This window comes from Erythrolamprus reginae, chromosome 8, assembly GCF_031021105.1.
Source record: "Erythrolamprus reginae isolate rEryReg1 chromosome 8, rEryReg1.hap1, whole genome shotgun sequence".
NCBI classification, from domain to species: domain Eukaryota; kingdom Metazoa; phylum Chordata; class Lepidosauria; order Squamata; family Dipsadidae; genus Erythrolamprus; species Erythrolamprus reginae.
In genome coordinates, this window is record NC_091957.1 from 11,213,714 (window position 1) to 11,232,297 (window position 18,584).

The window sequence follows — 18,584 nt, forward strand, 5'->3', positions numbered from 1 at the left end:
GGGTTTCTTTTAACAGCTTTTGAACTAAAAGGTCTGATTTTTTAAAAAAAGTCTGAGCAATTGGAATCCTTGCATTACACGATGCAATCTAATGGTCTGGAGGCGACCTTGATCTCTGCAATTGGTTTTCCGTCAAATATTCTGGCTGGCTTAATGCAAAGCGGCTTTCATGAAATTTTTGGAACTGATGAATAGAAACCCTCGATGGATTCCAAGCCCTTGTTTTTGGTTCCAAGTCAAAAAGAAATCAGAACCGAGAATCCCAATTTTTTTTTAAAAAAAACCGATTCAAAAGGGCTTAGGACATTGATGGCGAACCTTTTTTTCCCCAGGTGCCGAAAGAATGTGGGCGTGTGCTATCACACATGTGTGTGCCCACACCTATAATTCAATGCCTGGGGAGGGCGAAAACAGCTTCCTCCACTCCTCAGAGGCCCTCTGGAGGCTGGAAACAGCCTGTTTCCCAACTTCTGGTGGGCCCAGTAGGCTCATGTTTCGCCCTCCCCAGGTTCAAAGGCTTCCTTGGAGTTGTGGGAGGATAAAAACGCTCTCTCCCATCCTCCTGGAGGCTCTCTGGAAGCAAAAAATGCCCTCCAGAGCCTCTGTGTGAGCCAAAAATCAGCTGACTGGCACACAGAAGCACATTGGAGCTGAGCTAGGGCAACAGCTCACGTGCCAGCAGATATGGCTCTGCGTGCCACCTGTGGCCTAGGTTCGCCATCACTGGCTTAGGAGAAAGCCACAGGTATGGATGGCCAGGTACAGAACACAGATAGGCAGTCCTACTTATAGCGATAGCACTTAACGCTTATTATATCCGGCTTCACAGTGCTTTTACAGTCCTCTCTACGCGGTTTACAGAGTCAGCCTCTTGCCCTCAACAATCTGGGGTCCTCATTTCAACCACCTTGGATGGAAGGACAGGAGGCTGAGTCAACTTTGAGATGGTGAGAATCGAACTGCCGAATTGCAGCCAGCCTGCAGTTAGCAGAAAGTAGCCTGCAGTACTGCACTCTAACCACTGCGCCACCGTGGCTCATATGCCAGATATGTGCAAAGAAAGATATTCTTGATTTGAAGACAGGCATCCTAGGAGGTCTTATGCACTGCTTAAGACAAATTTCCTTGATTATAAAACTAACCCTTTAGGTTCCTTTCATTTCTTAAATAGTAATTTATTGGCATGTCAGTTTCTTTTAAAAAAAAGAACACCACCAAAAGAACCCCGAAACAAAACGCAATGCATCACATAACCCTAAAATTGTAAAATGTGGGTCCAGGGCTTAGTATTAGGAAACAGGTTTTTTTTAAAAAAAAAACTCTATTACTGTACAACAAAAACTGGTTTTATTTTGTGATCTTTTTTATATATATTCTATACATCCTTCACAAGTTTTAAGGTTTTACATAATTCGGATTCCGTTCAGTTAAAAACAGAGCATCTAAATTTATTCCCTATCACAGAAGGTTGAGATATATATATATAAGTTATTTTGGAGGTGAAGAGGGAGGGGGAAAAAAATGAGGTAACCATTTTCACAGACCATAGTTTCATGTATGTTGGTTTGTTTTTCTTTTCTTCAAGTTTTTAAAGATAGAACTAAGCTCGCGTTCCGTTAAAATTAAAAAAAGACTGGAAAAAAGGTGGATTGTTTACAAATGCTTTTTGCTCAAGTGTGTCGTGTGTTTCCAAGAAAACCAGGATTAAAAGGTAGGTTAGGCTAGCTTGAGTGTCCTGTTTCCCATCTCCTTCTAACATCCTGTCTTAGGTTTATGGAAGCCGGTCGAGAGAGAGTTGGTCTCAGCCGAAGGCTAAAAGAACGAATAATGGGGCATTGGAAAAGTTGGGAATTTCATAACTGGTAACAGGAGCATTCTCTTGGGAAGACCTAGGGAAGGAAGAAACCGAGAGCACTTGGGTAAATCTAAGTATCCGAGAAAGGTAAGCTAGAAGAAGGAGGAGGAGGAGGAAGAGGAGGAGGGGAAGGAAAGCAAATGGGTTTGGTCCCCTAATTCATCTCACCATCAGACGACAGATGGGGCTGTAGAGCGAATGAATTGCTCCTGGTTCGCTCGTGCCTGTCGATGATCAGAGAGCCACTCGCGAAGGCACTGTGAGGCTCCGCCCACTTGCCCGGATGCCGCCATTTGGGTTCTTTTACCCTCTGCACATGTGCAAAGTGTTCTGTGGAAGAGCCCAAATGGCGGTGTCTGGGCAGGTGGGCGGAGTCTCGCGCTGTCTTCCAGTAATGGGATATTGCCCCCTACCAGGCCTAATCTGTGAACTTTGAGGATTCAGGACAAAACCTTCAAATGTGACTGCTCCTCAACAAATAACGCTATCATTTGTCTTTTTTGTGGCTATTCAAATAAATAAACTGAAAAAGAGTCCGAGCCCCTATTGGAAAACTTATCTTGGTTGATAAGCCACTCCCACCCAGTCACATGACCTTTAAGCCACACCCACACAATAAGCCACGGCCACAGTGTGGTAGTAAAAAAATTTGCAGCTCTTCGCGACCGGCTCTTCAATGATCGACAAGCACGAGCGAACCGGAAGCATTTGACCCCTAGTCTATGGGTCAGTTAGTCCCATCCGCCACCATTCCCAAAAACCAAAGTGGTCCATTCCTTCCCCACGGACTCTTCATAAGGAAAAGGATCCAACGAGTTTCCAATTCAAGAGCTTGGCATGTCCCCCATCCCCAATCCTGATTCCTAAGCTGCGTAGAGGTGGGCTGCTAAGGTGGAACGGTGACGGGTGCTCGTCTCCATGGCTCTGAGTGCTAGCGGAGCCGTGGGCGCCCCTGCAGGTCCATGCGCGATTTTGCTACCTGCCCAGGTGCAGTAGCGTAATTGTGCTGGACTCAGCTAGCACTCAGAGCCACGGGGGGGGGGGGCAGCACACATCACTGTTCCTGTGACCACCATAGTCTGGAGGACAGAAGGGAAAGGGGGAGCATGATCGAAACATTTAAATATGTTAAAGGGTTAAATAAGAGGTTCAGGAGGGGAGTGTTTTCAATAGGAAAGTGAACACAAGAACAAGGGGGCACAATCTGAGGTTCGTTGGGGGAAAGATCAGAAGCAACGTGAGAAAATATTATTTGACTGAAAGAGTAGTAGAGGCTTGGAACAAATTTCCAGCAAGCGTGGTTGGTAAATCCACAGGAACCGAATTTAAACATGCCTGGGATAAACATATATCCATTGTAAGATAAAATACAGGAAATAGTATAAGGGCAGACTAGATGGACCAGGAGGTCTTTTTCTGCCGTCAAGTCTTCTAAGTTTCTATGTTCCACCTTAGCAGCCCACCTCTGAAGCTGCGGACAAGCAAACCCATACGGCACAGCCTGACTTCCAACCCAGGGTGACCGATTCTTTCCTCGGATGGATCAAGGGCAGGAGGAGAGGGAGGGGCAGGGGACTTTGAAGGTTTTCTTTTGCCTAAATATTTCTTTTAAAAAAAAAAAAAATTCTTGTGGCCTCGCGAGAATCTTTGGGAGATGCTCGGGTTCGGATTTAAAGTCCCAAAACGAGAAGCTTTCCCCCTCCCTCTGTTGGATGATCTCTCTGAATCGTGTTCCCTCCCCCCCCCCCATCTAACGTGTCTGGGGATTTATTTTTTATTTTAGAAATCAGAAAGCAGCAACAGCAAGGTTTTCCAAAAGGAACGACATGGTCCGAGTGAAATTTTTCCCACCCACACCCATCCCCGACATGCAAAAACAGCTTCACGCAGGCAGAGAAGAAGAAGAGAGAGGGGGGGGGGGGAAAAGGAAAGGAAGGTTTTGCAAAATCAAGGATCAGCCCCACAGCCCCAAAAACTCAGCACCACAACCAACCAGGCAGGCATTTCTCCAAAGGACAGAAACCAAACCAACGGAGGGACCCATGGGAAATGTTTATGCAGTAAAGGAGGGCAGCTTTTCTCTACGTAAGCCTGTTGGAGTCAGCCATGGGCCGCCTGAGTTAGCAGGGGTGGGGAAGCTGCAGAGGAAAACAGCTGCATGTCAGTCCCCCACCCAAAGTTGGACCTCTGGCCATTTTGAGGCATTCCTCCCCCCCCCCCCCCCCGTTATGCGACACTAGAGATACAAACAGTTGAATTGCTGACCTTCCGATCCACAAGCGCCCCTTCTCACTGGCTCAATATATTTTAGCAATAGCATTTAAAACAGGGGGTATCAAAGTGGATTTCTTCCCGGGCTGAATCGAAATTGGAGTTGTCCTCCGTGGGCCGACGGGGGTGGGGGTGGGACAGATGGAACGGATGGCAGATGAGACAGGTGCCTTCTGCAGGGCCCTGCTAAAATGGGGCGTGGGGGCTGCACACAGGCCCTTGTGTTCTATTTTCAGCCTGGACAGCCTCCTGCAGCTCCCTGCTGGCCAAAATGGGGCGTGGGGGCTGCACACTGGCTCTTGCGTTCTATTTTCGGTCTGGATAGCCTCCTACAACCCCCTGCTGGCCAAAATGGGGCGTGGGGGCTGCACACAGGCCCTTGCGTTCTATTTTCGGCCTGGACAGCCTCCTGCAGCACCCTGCTGGCCAAAATGGGGCGTGGGGACTGCACACTGGCTCTTGCGTTCTATTTTCAGCTTGGACAGCCTCCTGCAGCACCCTGCTGGCCAAAATGGGGTACGGGGACTGCACACGGGCCCTCATGTTCTATTTCCAGCCTTCTGCACCACCCTGTTTGCCAAAATGGGGCGTGGGGGCTACATACGGGCCCTTGTGTTCTATTTTCAGCTTGGACAGCCTCCTGCAGCACCCTGCTGGCCAAAATGGGGTGCGGGGACTGCACACGGGCCCTCATGTTCTATTTCTAGCCTTCTGCAGCACCCTGTTTGCCAAAATGGGGCGTGGGGGCTACATACGGGCCCTTGTGTTCTATTTTCAGCCTGGACAACCTCCTGCAGCACCCTGCTGGCCAAAATGGGGTGTGGGGACTGCACACGGGCCCTTGTGTTCTATTTTCGGCCTGGACAGCCTCCTGCAGCACCCTGCTGGCCAAAATGGGGCGTGGGGGCTGCACACGTGCCCTTGTGTTCTATTTTCAGGTTGGACAGCCTCCTGCAGCACTCTGCTGGCCAAAATGGGGTGCGGGGACTGCACACGGGCCCTCATGTTTTATTTCCAGCCTTCTGCAGCACCCTGTTTGCCAAATTGGGGCGTGGGGGCTACATACGGACCCTTGTGTTCTATTTTCAGCCTGGACAGCCTCCTGCAGCACCCTGCTGGCCAAAATGGGGCATGGGGGCTGCACACAGGCCCTTGCATTTTATTTTCAGCCTGGACAGCCTCTAAAACTTTTATTGCAAGCTGCCCAGAGTCCTTCGGGATTGGGCGGCATACAAAATTAAATAATAAACAAACCAACCAACCAAAGAGCAGATCCCCGTCGTGCATGCGCACACCGGAAAGCTGAGTTTCTGGCATGCTAGCCCGCTAGTCTTCGTGCAGCGGAAACCGGAAACTCAGCTTTCCAGCGCACACATGCGTCACGGAGAACTGGTCTTCCAGTTCCCCTTCCGGTTTTTCTGCGCCACCGCGTGTGTACGCTGGGGAGCTGCTCTTTTGGTTCCCGGTGCTCTCCTGTACATGCGCACGCTCCCATTTCGGCACTCAATCCTGATAAGGTTTGCCAACAGTGTTCTAGATTTTGGCGGGGTGTCCCCGGGCTAAAGAACTCCCAAGAAGAGGGAGATTCAAAGCTCCACTTCCGGAGGAGTTCGGGGCAATGCTGTCGCGCTTCAAATCTGGCACACAAACCCATCAAAGCACAGACCACGCACAGACCACAACGGGCAGCTCCCCGTCTCCCATGGGCCCACCAAAGCGCCCAGCGACTGGACGCGAGACCGGCCATCGCTGACTCCAAAGCCTATCCACCCCCCCCCCTTTGCTGCATAAAACTACATTCAAAGTCATCAAAGAGCCAATTCTTGCTTGTTTTCATCCCCACCCACCCAAATTATTCAAAGTTTTTTGTTGTTTTTTTTAAACCGAGGATTGCCAGGAGGGTGGCAGTGAAATATCTGTTGAGGTTGGGAGTAAGAACATTTCCTCCCCTGGCTTGGGGAGGAGAAAACGATAGGGGTGGGGGCTCCTGGGCATTGCAACGGGTGGGTTTTCCAACAATGGTGGAGTCAGGACAGTAGTCCTCAACTTGCAATAGTTCATTTGGCGGGACCCAGGGGAAGAGCCTTCTCTGTGGCGGCCCCGACCCTCTGGAACCAACTTCCCCCAGATATCAGAGTTGCCCCCACCCTCCTTGCCTTTCGTAAGCTCCTTAAAACCCACCTCTGTCGTCAGGCATGGGGGAACTGAGATATTCCCTTCCTCTAGGCTTATAAAATTAGGTATGTCCGTATGTATGATTGGTTTCTTAAATTGGGGTTTTTTACATTACTTTTAATATTAGATTTGTTCATATTGTCTTTTTACTGTTGTTAGCCGCCCCGAGTCTACGAAGAGGGGCGGCATACAAATCAAATCAAATCAAATCAAATCAAATCAAATCAATAAATAAATAATAAATTTAGTGACCGTTCAAAGTAACATCACTGGAAAACAGGGACTTACGGCCATTTTTCAATCTTACGGCCATTTTTCCCCCCATGGTCAGACTGCTGGGCAACTGACTCAATAGTTATGGTGGTCACAGCGTCCCAGGGTCAATTCTGACAAGCAAAATCCGCAGAGAAGTCAGATTCGCCTAACTACGGTGATGCTAACTTAACAGCTTGCAGGGATTCTCTTAACAATAATGGCAAGCCAAGATCGTAAAAGGGGGGGGGAACTCACTTAACAAACGTTTCACTTAGCAGGAGAAATTCTGGGGCTCCATCATGGACAAAAGTCCGAGGCGCAGGGGAATTCTTAAAGAGAATTCCGAGTTAGAAAACATTGGCTTCTACAAATTCAAAAGTTGGTTCGCTGACTCTTGAAACAAAAGCAAAGCCAGTTGGTGCCTTGTAGCTGAAAAATTTTGGGGGCTCTGGACTCTGCAGAATTAGGCTGAGCAGCAACTAACAGCCCCTCCTCTACTCTCCTTGCAGGGGGGGGGGGTAGAGGCACAAATATCAAGGACTGCACTGGCTATGTTTCTTCAATCTGGTGCCTCTCCAGGCGGGATGGTGGAGAATTCCCATCCATCCCCAGACAAATTGGTGGACAATAGGAAATGCAATGGAAGGCCCAGCCCTGCAGAGGAGGTGCCAGATGGCCAAAGGGTAGCCTGCAGTATCTCGGGACTTCAGTCCAAGAGGTGACCCTGCCCTTTGCAAGCCAGGACTACAGAGGGGAGGCGGGAGAGAAGCCAACTGCTGTGGCCTGTGGACTGCCGGCCCCAACAAGGAAGTGGCGTGGCAGTCAGGACCAGCATCAAGGCAACCTGGGAGCTCCGAGAGGGAAGAGGGCATGGAGCTGGTAGAAAGAGGCGGAGCCTGGGTCTGTCTGTCAACTCTTGGATGAAGAGTGAGATCTGAGGTGGGTGATGATAAAGAAGAACAGCTGGGTCCTGTGCCTGATGCACGGAAGGCAGAGGAGAGGAGAGCAGTGGAAATCTATGGGCTGGACCTTGGGACGGAAGAGCCACCACTGCTAGCGAAGCTCTGGGGATAGAAGGCAGGGGACGGAGATGAATAGATGTGGTGGACAACTACCATATTTTTTGGAGTATAAGACCCAACTTTTTCTTCCCTAAAAGAGGCTGATAATTTGGGTGCGTCTTATACTCTGAATGTAGCTCCCCCCCCCAGCTCTAACTAGCTGCTAATGATCTTCCCAGCTCTTACCTTGCAAGCTCTTTCATAGTTACTCTCTGCAAAGAATGTTTTCCAAGCCCTAAGTCTTTGCAGGGTTTTTTTTCATTGCTCTAACTTGCTCTGAATAGGTTTCTTTCCAGCCCTAACCAGGTGCTCACAATGTTCCCAACTCTTACCGGCTTGCAAGCTCTTTCACTGCTACTCTCTGCAAAGAATGTTTTCCAAGCCCTAAGTCTTTGCAGGGTTTTCTTTTCATTGCTCTACTTGCTCTGAATAGGTTTCTTTCCAGCCCTAACCAGGTGCTAACGATCTTCCCAGCTTTTATCGGCTTGCAAGCTCTTTCACTGCTACTCTCTGCAAAGAATGTTTTCCAAGCCCTAAGTCTTTGCAGGTTTTTTTTTTCATTACTCTAACTTGCTCTGAATAGGTTTCTTTCCAGCCCTAACCAGGTGCTAACGATCTTCCCAGCTTTTATCGGCTTGCAAGCTCTTTCACTGTTACTCTCTGCAAAGAATGTTTTCCAAGCCCTAAGTCTTTGCAGGGTTTTTTTTTTCATTGCTCTACTTTCTCCAAATGTTTCTTTCCATCTCTTACTGGCTTGCAAGCTCTTTCATTGTTACTCTCACCAAATAAGTTTTTTTTAAAGCCCTAACCAGGGGATAAAATAATGTGCTGAAGTTTGACCAGACTAAGGACACTAGCCAGATGAATACCTGGGAAGCAGATTCTTTTCCCTATTTTCCTCCCCCCAAAATTAATCTGCCTCTTATACTCCAATGTGTCTCATACTCCGAAAAATACAGTATTCATCTCCCGGACGAACAAACCGACTTTTTAGCCTGCATTGAGAGAGAAACCTTTTGGCCGGGGTTGTCGGTGCTCCTGATAAAGGAATCTTTGAAGGGTTGTTGTGTTTGGAGAGCTGGGTCAGAACACCAACAACTCTGAGATGGGAGGAAGATTTGGCCCTTTGAGCAGCTTTGAATGGCGCGCAAGGTGGCCGTTCAGAAGGCAGGAAGGGGACGGTTCTATGGGTTGTGGCACAGGGGAACGAGGGAGCAGGCAGTTAGGTCGAGCAGCTCTTTCGCAGTCAGGCAGAAGCAAATCAGGGAGGAACAAGCCACGGCGAGAAGGACAGCTTGGCTGATGGCCGTCTAGAGAGGACCCTGCTAGGCCTCCCCTTCCCCCCCCCCCAAAAAGCTGGCCTTAAAATGGGAAGATACACGTAGACAAGGAAAAGGGAAGGACGTACCGTAAGCTGGTGCAGCGGCGGCTGCCGCGTTGTATCCATACGGTGCTGCGTACCCTACAAGGGAAGCAGACGAGACACGGTGACAGATCCTCCCAAGTGGACAGGGAGGACAAAAACCTTCATGGCACCGGGCCAGGTTATCTCCGGGACCGCCTTCTGCCACACGAATCCCAGCGACCAATTAGGTCCCACAGAGTGGGCCTTCTCCGGGTCCCGTCAACTAAACAATGTCGTTTGGCGGGACCCAGGGGAAGAGCCTTCTCTGTGGTGGCCCCGGCCCTCTGGAACCAACTCCCCCCAGAGATTAGAATAGCCCCCCGCCCTTCTTGCCTTTCGCAAGCTTCTTAAAACCCACCTCTGTCGTCAGGCATGGGGGAATTAAGATATTCTTTCCCCCTAGGCTTCTTACACTTTATGTATGGTACGTTTGTATGTATGATTGGTTTTAAAATAAGGGTTTTTAGCTTCTTGAGTATTGGATTGTCGCATGTTGTTTTTACCACTGTTGTTAGCCGCCCCGAGTCTACGGACAGGGGCAGCATACAAATCCAATAAAATGAAAATGAAATGAAAACGGGCATGGCAGAGATGCCCACCGGTCATATTTTAGGAGGCTACCAGCATCCTGTGGTCATCCAATCCCAGGAGTGGGATTCTACCGGTTTGGGCTGCTTCGGGCCAACCGGATGCTCTGACGATCGGTTGGGAGCAAACCGGTTCACCAAGCGCACGATTACCGACCCGGTGGGATCCCACCACTATCCAAGCCAGCTTTCAACCATTAAAAATCAAGAGGATTCATTTAACAAATGCATGATTCATTGAACGAACGCTGTAAACGTGGTTGAAAAATCAGGTCCGTTCATGTGATGGCTCGCTGAATGAACACATTGTTTAGCGACTTATATCATCATAAGTCCAAGGACTTACTAGTAGTAGCTCTCGGTCAGATGAAGTACAGTGATACCTTGTCTTACAAACTTAATTGGTTCCGGGATGAGGTTATTAAGGTGAAAAGTTTGTAAGACGAAACAATTTTCCCCATAGGAATCAATGGAAAAGCGATTAATGCGTGCAAGCCCTTTTGCCAGCCGAAGCGCCCATTTTTGCGCTGCTGGGATTTCCCTGAGGCTCGCCTCCATGGGAAACCCCACCTCCGGACTTCCGTTGCCAGCGAAGTGCCCAATTTTGCGCTGCTGGGAATCCCCTGCTGGGATTCCCCTGCAGCATCACAAAAACACGGAAGTCCGGAGGTGGGGTTTCCCATGGAGGGGAGCCTCGGGGGAATCCCAGCAGTGCAAAAACGGGTGCTTCGGTGGCAACGGAAGTCCGGAGGCGGGGCATCCCAGCGGTGGTGGTGGGTTTGTAAGGTGAAAATAGTTTGTAAGAAGAGGCAAAAAAATCTTAAACCCCAGGTTTGTATCTCGAAAAGTTTGTATGACGAGGCGTTTGTAAGACAAGGTATCACTGTATATAGTGGGGGGTCTCCAAATTTGGCAACTTTTAAGATTTGGGGACTTTAATGAAGGGCCGGGCTGCAGTGCCACTGCTACTGAAAACGGAGGTTGGGAGGGCTGAGGGCGGCCCTCCGGAGCTCTGTTTTTGCCGGCAGAGGGTTGCAGGAGGCCACCGCAGCGAAAATCGGAGCTTGGGAGCCTGTTTTCTTTGGTAGAGTGCTCAGATCGCCACAGGCGCTCCCGACACAAGTGACACCAAACTGGCCACACCCATCCTGGGCCCCAAGATCAAACCCAGCCCAGATGCGGCCCTCAATAAAATTGAGTTTGACACCCCTGGCATGAAACACGAAGCAATTCCCAACACCATCCAACATCAACAAATACTTGCAATAAACTCAAGTATGAAGGGTGCTGTCAGCTCCCCAAAATTGTGCTGTTTTCCAAGAAGGGTGTGGGCTGTCTCGTGTACGAAGAGACCTGAGTGTGTGACCAATGCACAAAAGATGTGTGTGTGTGTGTGTTTGTGTGATCAGAGGAATTTGGGCACCTCAATTTAATTGTTTGGACTATGTAAGAAGCACCAAGATTTTGAAGAGGTAACCAAAAATAAAAGGGTTTGCTTTCCTTGGCCTCCAGGATCACTTTGCAGGCCTCCCAAATCCTCCGCGCGTCCCACTTCTGCAAAATATGGCCCGTTTTTCACTCGTTTTTGCCCTCCACAGCCCCCAGGGTGACTCTACAGGCCTCCGAAATTTTCTGCACGTCCCATTTTTGCAAAAAAAATTGGGCCCATTTTTCACTCAATTTTGCCTTCTCTAGCTCCCAAGGGCCTCCAAAACCTTCTGAAAGTCCTGTTTTTGTGAAAAGTTTTGCCAGTTTTTGGCCTCCCAAACCACCCACGCATCGTGTTTTTGCCCTCCCTAGCCCCCAGGAACACTTTGCAGGCCTCACAAACTCTCTGCGCACCCTATTTTTGTGAAAAACTGGCCCATTTTTTGCAAAAACAAGACATGAGGGATGGGGATTTGGGGGACAAAAAACGGCTGTATGAGACACACTAACATTTCCACCCTCTTTTAGGGTGGGGGGGAAATGTGTCTTCTATGCCAAATATGGTAAAAATGGGACTCCAGCTCTCTAGAACAGTGATTTTCAACCTTTTTTGAGCCGCGGCACATTTTTTACATTTACAAAACCATGGGGCACATTGGGGAGGGGGGACAGCTAAAAAAAGATTGGACAAAAAAATTATCCCTCCCTTTCGCTCTATTTCTCCCTCTTTCTCTCCCTCTTTTTTTCTCTCTCTCCATCCCTCTTTCTTTCTCTCTTCCTTCTTTTCTTTTTTGCTCTCTTTCTCTCTCCTTCCCTCCCTCCGTCTTTCTCTCTCCCACCTTCCCTCCCTCTTTCTCGCTCTATCTCTTGCTTGCTTTCTTTCTCTCTCTTGCTCTCTCTCTTGCTTTCTCTCTTGTTCTCTTTCTCTCTCTTGCTTGCTTTCTCTCTTGTTTTCTTTCTCTTGCTTGCTTTCTCTTTCTTTCTCTCTCGTTTTCTTTCTCTGAACTTCGCGGCACACCTGACCATGTCTCGCGGCACACTAGTGTGCCACGGCACTCTGGTTGAAAAACACTGCTCTAGAAGATCTCAGCAGAAGATATGGACCAGCCATGACAACTCATGAAAGTCTTTTCATTCCCGGAAGGTCAGCTTGTTGTTCCCCTCTTACAACCACAGGACAACCCAGACTGGTTCTACCTGGTGCCAGGTAACTGGTGGCCGCTGCTGCCCCGACAAACGCCCCCCGCATGTGAGACCCTCGTCCTCTTCCTCGCGCCGCTGCAGACATGGCTGTATTGACGATCCCTCCTTTGGTCTGTGGAGAGAGGCGAAGAAGGATGAAGCCCAACAAAGTAGGGTCCTAACTGCTGTTGACTCTCTTCCTTTCGTTTTGTAATCTTCAAAGGGGGGGGGGGATTCTGGTCCTGAGGAAGGCAGGTAGGGGAGGGTCAGGACCGATTGGGCTGCAATTCAGAAGAATGAGATTGTTCCAAGAGCAGAGCGACCAGCTCAGTCCTATTTGGTGGTTGGCTCTGGCCCAGCTCCTGCCCCAAGGAATGTGGAGGTGGATGTGGGGGAAACCTCCACATGCCACAGGCCTGTTTTGCTCCCGATAGAATCTACCGACGAAGGCTCCTCTGACGAAGGAAGCGTGAGTGGCAGGGAAGAGGGGAGTTTGGCAGACAGCCCAGGAGGAGATCAATCATCCTTATCATCCCTGGATTCTGAACAAGAACTTATGACAGATCCACGCATGTGTAGAGTGATGCATAGGAGAGAACAACTGAAGGATTATTACAGGAGATAAGTGAGGCCACCTGTGGTTGGGTGGGGCTGCTGTAATTAGTGCTACAGATAAAAAGAGCAGTGTGCTGGTTTAGCCTCGTGGAAGTTTATCTGATTCATAGTTCGTCATTGGCCTTCTCCGGGTCCCGTCGACCAAACAATATCGTTTGGCGGGCCACAGGGGAAGAGTCTTCTCTGTGGCGGTCCCGGCCCTCTGGAATCAACTCCCCCCAGTGATTAGAACTTTCCCCACCCTCCTTGTCTTTCATAAATTACTCAAGACCCACCTGTATCGCCAGGCATGGGGGAACTGAGACACCTCCCCCAGGCTTTTATATTTTATGTTTGATATGTATGTGTTGTTTGGTTTTAAATGATGGGGTTTTTTATGTTTTTTTCCCTTTTAATATTAGATTTGTTCCACTGCAACATTGTTTTTATTATTATTGTGAGCCGCCCCGAGTCTTCGGAGAAGGGCGGCATGCAAATCTAATAAATTATTATTATTATTATTATTATTGAACTCACAGCCTCCTGAACGTGCAGCAAGAGCTCCACCCCAAGGCCACCGCCACCACTCAACTTCCTTCCCTTCTTCTCCATCTCAAATCCCCCCCCCCCCCGCCCACCCAATTCTTCTCGGTTCCTGCTGATTTCGGAAGCGTACACAGGGACACGGCTCCATCTGACGCAATCTATCTATCTATCTATCTATCTATCTATCTATCTATCTATCTATCTATCTATCCATCCATCCATCCAATCTATCCATCTTATCTATCTATCTATCTATCTATCTATCTATCTATCTATCTATCTATCTAATCAATCTATCTATCTATCTATCTATCTATCTATCTATCTATCTATGTGTCTGTCTATCTATCTATCTAATCTATCTATCTATGTGTCTATCTATCTATCATCTATCTATCTAGTTATCTATCTATCTATCTATCTATCTATCTATCTATCATCTATCTATTTAGTTATATATCTATCATCTATCTATCTAATCTATCTATCTATCTATCTATCTATCTATCTATCTATCTATCTATCTATCTATCTAATCTAATCTATGTATCCATCCATCCATCTATCTAATCTATCTAATCTATCTAATCTATCTTGAATTAGATTTGTATGCCGCCCCTCTTCGAAGACTCGGGGCGGCTCACAGCAACAGAATAATACAAATCCAATAGTTAAAAACAATTTAAAATCCTTAATATAAAAAACAATCATACGTCTCATACAAACCATACCTAAAACGGGAACGGCTTCCCTCTCACCTGTGGGAGAATCTTCTTCTTCTTATTGGCAGCCGCGTTGGGACCCGAAAAGAGCTTCTCGAGAGCCGCCAAGGCAGCACTGGCCTTGGCTACCTTTTTGTTGGGGCCAGCCCCTCGAAACCTCTGCCCGTCGACTTCTACCTGGAAGCGAGATTGGCAATTGGCCCCTTGGCTGGGCCAGAGGGAAGTCCCCACGCCCGGTGGGGACCCTCCCTCCTCACCTCCATCACAAACCGCTTGTCATGGCTTCCGCCCGTCTCGGAGATCAACTCGTATTTCAGGCCTCGCCGCTTCTCGTTAAGCTCCATCACCGGATTCTTGCCGCTGGCTGTGAGGATGGGACCCTGAGTTCGGACCTAGGAGGAGGAAAGTGGGCTTGAGGGGAGGCCCAGGGGCCTTGGTTTCATCCCCAGCAACATTGGGTGAGAAGGGCTACTCTCTTCTCCCGCAATTGGTGTGAATCAGAAGGGAAATAGGTAGGTGTGTTGGTAGGTGATTGATTGATTGATAAATAGATAGATAGATAGATAGATAGATAGATAGATAGATAGATAGATAAGAGATAGATAGACAGATTGACAGATAGATGGATGATAGATAAATAGATAGATTAGAGAGATATAGATAGATAGATAGATAGATAGATAGATAGATAGATAGATAGATAGAAAGATAGATAGATAGGTAGGTAGATTAGAGATAGATAAATTGACAGATATAGATAAGATAGATAGATAGATAGATAGATAGATAGATAGATAGATAGATAGATAGATAGGTAGATTAGAGATAGATTGACAGATATAAATAAGATAGATAGATAGATAGATAAGATAGGTAGACAGACAGACAGACAGACCAGATAGTTAGGCCAGCCGCTTGGCCAGCAGCAAGAAAAGGGAAGGGAGGTGGCGGCGATAGGACATACAGTCCCACACTCACCTACTGCACCCCCAAAATAATATGCATGCCCCCCAAAAAAAATAAAGCCAAAGCCATATATTTCAGAGGTCAAAAGAAAAACAGTAGATAGACAGACATATGGGGATAGATGGATGAAAGGGTAGAGAGAGAGAGAGGGCGAGAGAGAGATATAAGTAGATAGAGAGATAAAGAGATATAGAGAGGGAGTGATACAGCAATAATTGGATGAAGGAAGGAAGGAAGGAAGGAAGGAAGGAAGGAAGGAAGGAAGGAAGGAAGGGAGAAAAAGAATATGGATAGAGGGAAGAGATGAAGAAGAGCAATGGGGAGGAGAGAGAGATCTGGACAGACAAACAAAAAGGGAAGATGAATAGACAGAAAGAAAGAAGGAAGACAGGAAAATAGAGATGATAAAGAGATGTACGGATAGAGAGATGAAGAGGAAGGAAGGAAGGAAGGAAAGGAGGAAAAGAATATGGATAGAGGGAAGAGATGATGAAGAAGAGCGATGGGGAGGAGAGAGAGATCTGGACAGATAAACAAAAAGTGAAGATGAATAGACAGAAGGAAGGAAGACAGGCAAATAGAGATGATAAAGAGATGTATGGATAGAGAGATGAAGAAGGAAGGAAGGAAGGAGGAAAAGAAGGAAGGAAGGAAGGAAGGAAGGAAGGAAGGAAGGAAGGAAGGGACAGCTCCAGATCTGTCTATCAGCCGAACAGAAAGTGCTCTGGCGAAATTAATACAAGAAGGGCAGGCAGTCACCCCCACCAACCTTCCCCTCCTGCATGGTTTCACACCTGATTCTCTCTCTCCCCACCCCACCTATTTTCAGGAAACGGCAACTGGTATGGGGGGCTGTGCAGGCTGCGATGCCCGAGGCTCCTTCATGGCTGCTGCCCAAATGCCTGACTAGCTTGGCATCTTTCACACCACCACCCTTTCTGCCCGCCTGGGCCAGAAATACTCAAGGCCCAAGTTTCCAGTTACTCGGAGGCGCCTGCTCGGATGCTGAATGAGAGGAAGGTCACGTAACCTGCCGGCCGTCCCAGGGAGATTGTCCCTCGACCCACCGAAACGGTCTCACGCAAAATCTAGGGTGGGTGCAATCGTTCTGGTCCGACCTAGCCCCTGATTCAGCTTATTTCTATTCCTTTTTGGAAAAGGACAGAGGGAAAGGAAAAAAGAGAATGGCAGAAAAAGGGATGGGAGTAGAAAACAGACCTTTGCAGGTCTCAGGTGGAAAGAAACGACAACAACTCGGTTTTGAGTGTCGGTCATTGGTGCCTAGAGGGGCCGAAATGGTGGCCTCCCTGGGCTTTCTCTCCGGGCCCAGAACTTGGCAGGGCACGTTTGGTTTTTCAAAAAGGAAAAACAATTCGATCACAAAAGAGAATAAACAATAAATGCAAAGAGGGAGGCAGAGAGGGAGGGAGGAGAGGGGAATGAGGGGAAGGGAGGAAGGAAAAGTAGGAGAGGAGAATGAGAGGAAGGAAAAGAAAGGAAGATGGAAGGAATTAAGATGAATGAGAGGAAGGCAGGAAGGCAGGAAAAGAGGAAAGTAGGGGAGTAGAATGAGAGGAAGGAAGCAGATGAGAATGAGGAAAGAAGGGAGAGAGGGAGGAAGGAAAGAAAATGGAATGAATTAAGGAGAATGAGAGAAAGAAAGGAAGGAAGGAAGGAATAGTATAGTATAGTACAGTACAGTATAGAATAGAAACAGAACAGAATAGAATTTTATTGGCTAAGTAGACACACAAGGAGTTAATCATGGACACATAAGGAATTAATCTTGGGGCACATGCTCTCAGTTTACACATAAAAGATAAGGAAGGAAGGAAGGAAGGAAGGAAGGAAGGAAGGAGTTGAAAATGAGAGGAAGGATGGAAGGAAAAGAAAGAAGGAAGGAAGGAGGGAGGGAGAGAAGGAAGAATGAAAATGGGAGAGAGGGAGAGAAGGAAGGAAGGGAATGAGGGAGGGAGGAAGGAGTTGAGAATGAGAGGAAGGAAGGAAAGGAAGGAAGGAAGGAAGGAAGGAAGGAAGGAAGGAAGGAAGGAAGGAAGAGAATGGGAGGGAGATAGGCAGGAGACCCACCTCTAAGGTTGCAGAGGTATCAACTGTGGAATTTCCATTATTATTATTGCTCGTGTTTGACGAGAGAGTCTCGTTTTTGCCTTCGGTGTCCGACTTCTCATCGGAGCTCGTACATTCCATGTCGGCGTCGAAGCCGGTGGGGTAACCCATCGCTTGCAACACCTGTATAGATGGGCATGATCAGGAGACCTTTTCTTTCGGCCAGGGATTCCACCCGGCCCCCCAACCCTTCCCACGGACGTCCAAGGCCTGGCAGAGAGAAGGGGAGGAGGCACCCAGCTCACCTTCACGGCCACGTGAAGCTTGGCCGTCTTCTTGGAAGGTCCTGAGGCTTCGTAGGTCGTCCCGTCCACGTCGACCGACATGGTGAAGACCGGAGCGTGGACGGGCCCCGACTGAGAGAGCAGCTTATACTGCAGGCCAGGCCGGATCTGATTCAACCGCATCAAGGCATTCATAAGATCTATTGCTTTGCTATCGAGGACTGTCAGGAAAGAAGCCAAAGAAAAGAGCGATACAGTGGCACCTCTACCTATGAATGCCTCTACTTATGAACTTTTCTAGATAAGAACTGGGTGTTCAAGATTTTTTTGCCTTTTCTTAAGGACCGTTTTCTACTTACAAACCCGAGCCTCTGAAACTGTAACTGGAAAAGGCAGGGAGAAGCCTCCGTAGGGCCTCTCTAGGAATCTCCTGGAAGGAAAAGGGCCGGAAAAGGCAGGGAGAAGCCTCCGTGGGGCCTCTCTAGGAATCTCCTGGGAGAAAACGGGCCGGAAAAGGCAGGGAGAAGCCTCCGTGGGGCCTCTCTAGGAATCTCCTGGGAGAAAACGGGCCGGAAAAGGCAGGGAGAAGCCTCCGTGGGGCCTCTCTAGGAATCTCCTGGAAGGAAACGGTCCGGAAAAGGTGGGGAGAAGCCTCTGTGGGGACTCTCTAGGAATCTCCTGGGAGGAAAAGGGCCAGAAAAGGCAGGGAGAAGCCTCCATGGGGCCTGTCTAGTAATCTCCTGGGAGGAAACAGGGCTGGAAAAGGCGGGGAGAAGCCTCCATGGGGCCTCTCTAGTAATCTCCTGGGAGGAAACAGGGCCTCCACCCTCCCTGTGGTTTCCCCAATTGCACGCATTATTTGCTTTTACATTGATTCCAATTGCACATTCAACTTTGTACAGAACCAAGTATTCAATGAGAATGTTTCATTCATTCAGATATTTTTTGAATGTTCCCTTTATTTTTGAGCATATATCTGGAAATGAAATAGTTGCAAAAGTGGTTAGTATTAGTTGGGGGAAAGATCAAAAGCAACATGAGAAAATATTATTTTACTGAAAGAGTAGTAGATCCTTGGAACAAACTTCCAGCAGACGTGGTAGATAAATCCACAGTAACTGAATTTAAACATGCCTGGGATAAGCATAGATCCATCCTAGGATAAAATGCAGAAAATAGTATAGGG

At 48.2% G+C, this 18,584-nt stretch overlaps 1 protein-coding gene across 1 annotated transcript in view; it reads right to left on the reverse strand.

Annotated features, from left to right (window-relative positions):
• Positions 1–1,330: 1,330 nt before the first annotated feature.
• Positions 1,331–18,584, reverse strand: part of STRBP (spermatid perinuclear RNA binding protein) — a 104,279-nt gene continuing 87,025 nt past the window's right edge. Inside the window, 7 exon segments of the mRNA XM_070758858.1 lie at positions 1,331–1,889; positions 9,026–9,079; positions 12,235–12,352; positions 14,118–14,258; positions 14,339–14,473; positions 17,136–17,297; positions 17,420–17,619. Of these exon segments, the coding sequence (XP_070614959.1) occupies positions 1,813–1,889; positions 9,026–9,079; positions 12,235–12,352; positions 14,118–14,258; positions 14,339–14,473; positions 17,136–17,297; positions 17,420–17,619 (887 nt within the window). The 3' untranslated portion in view covers positions 1,331–1,812.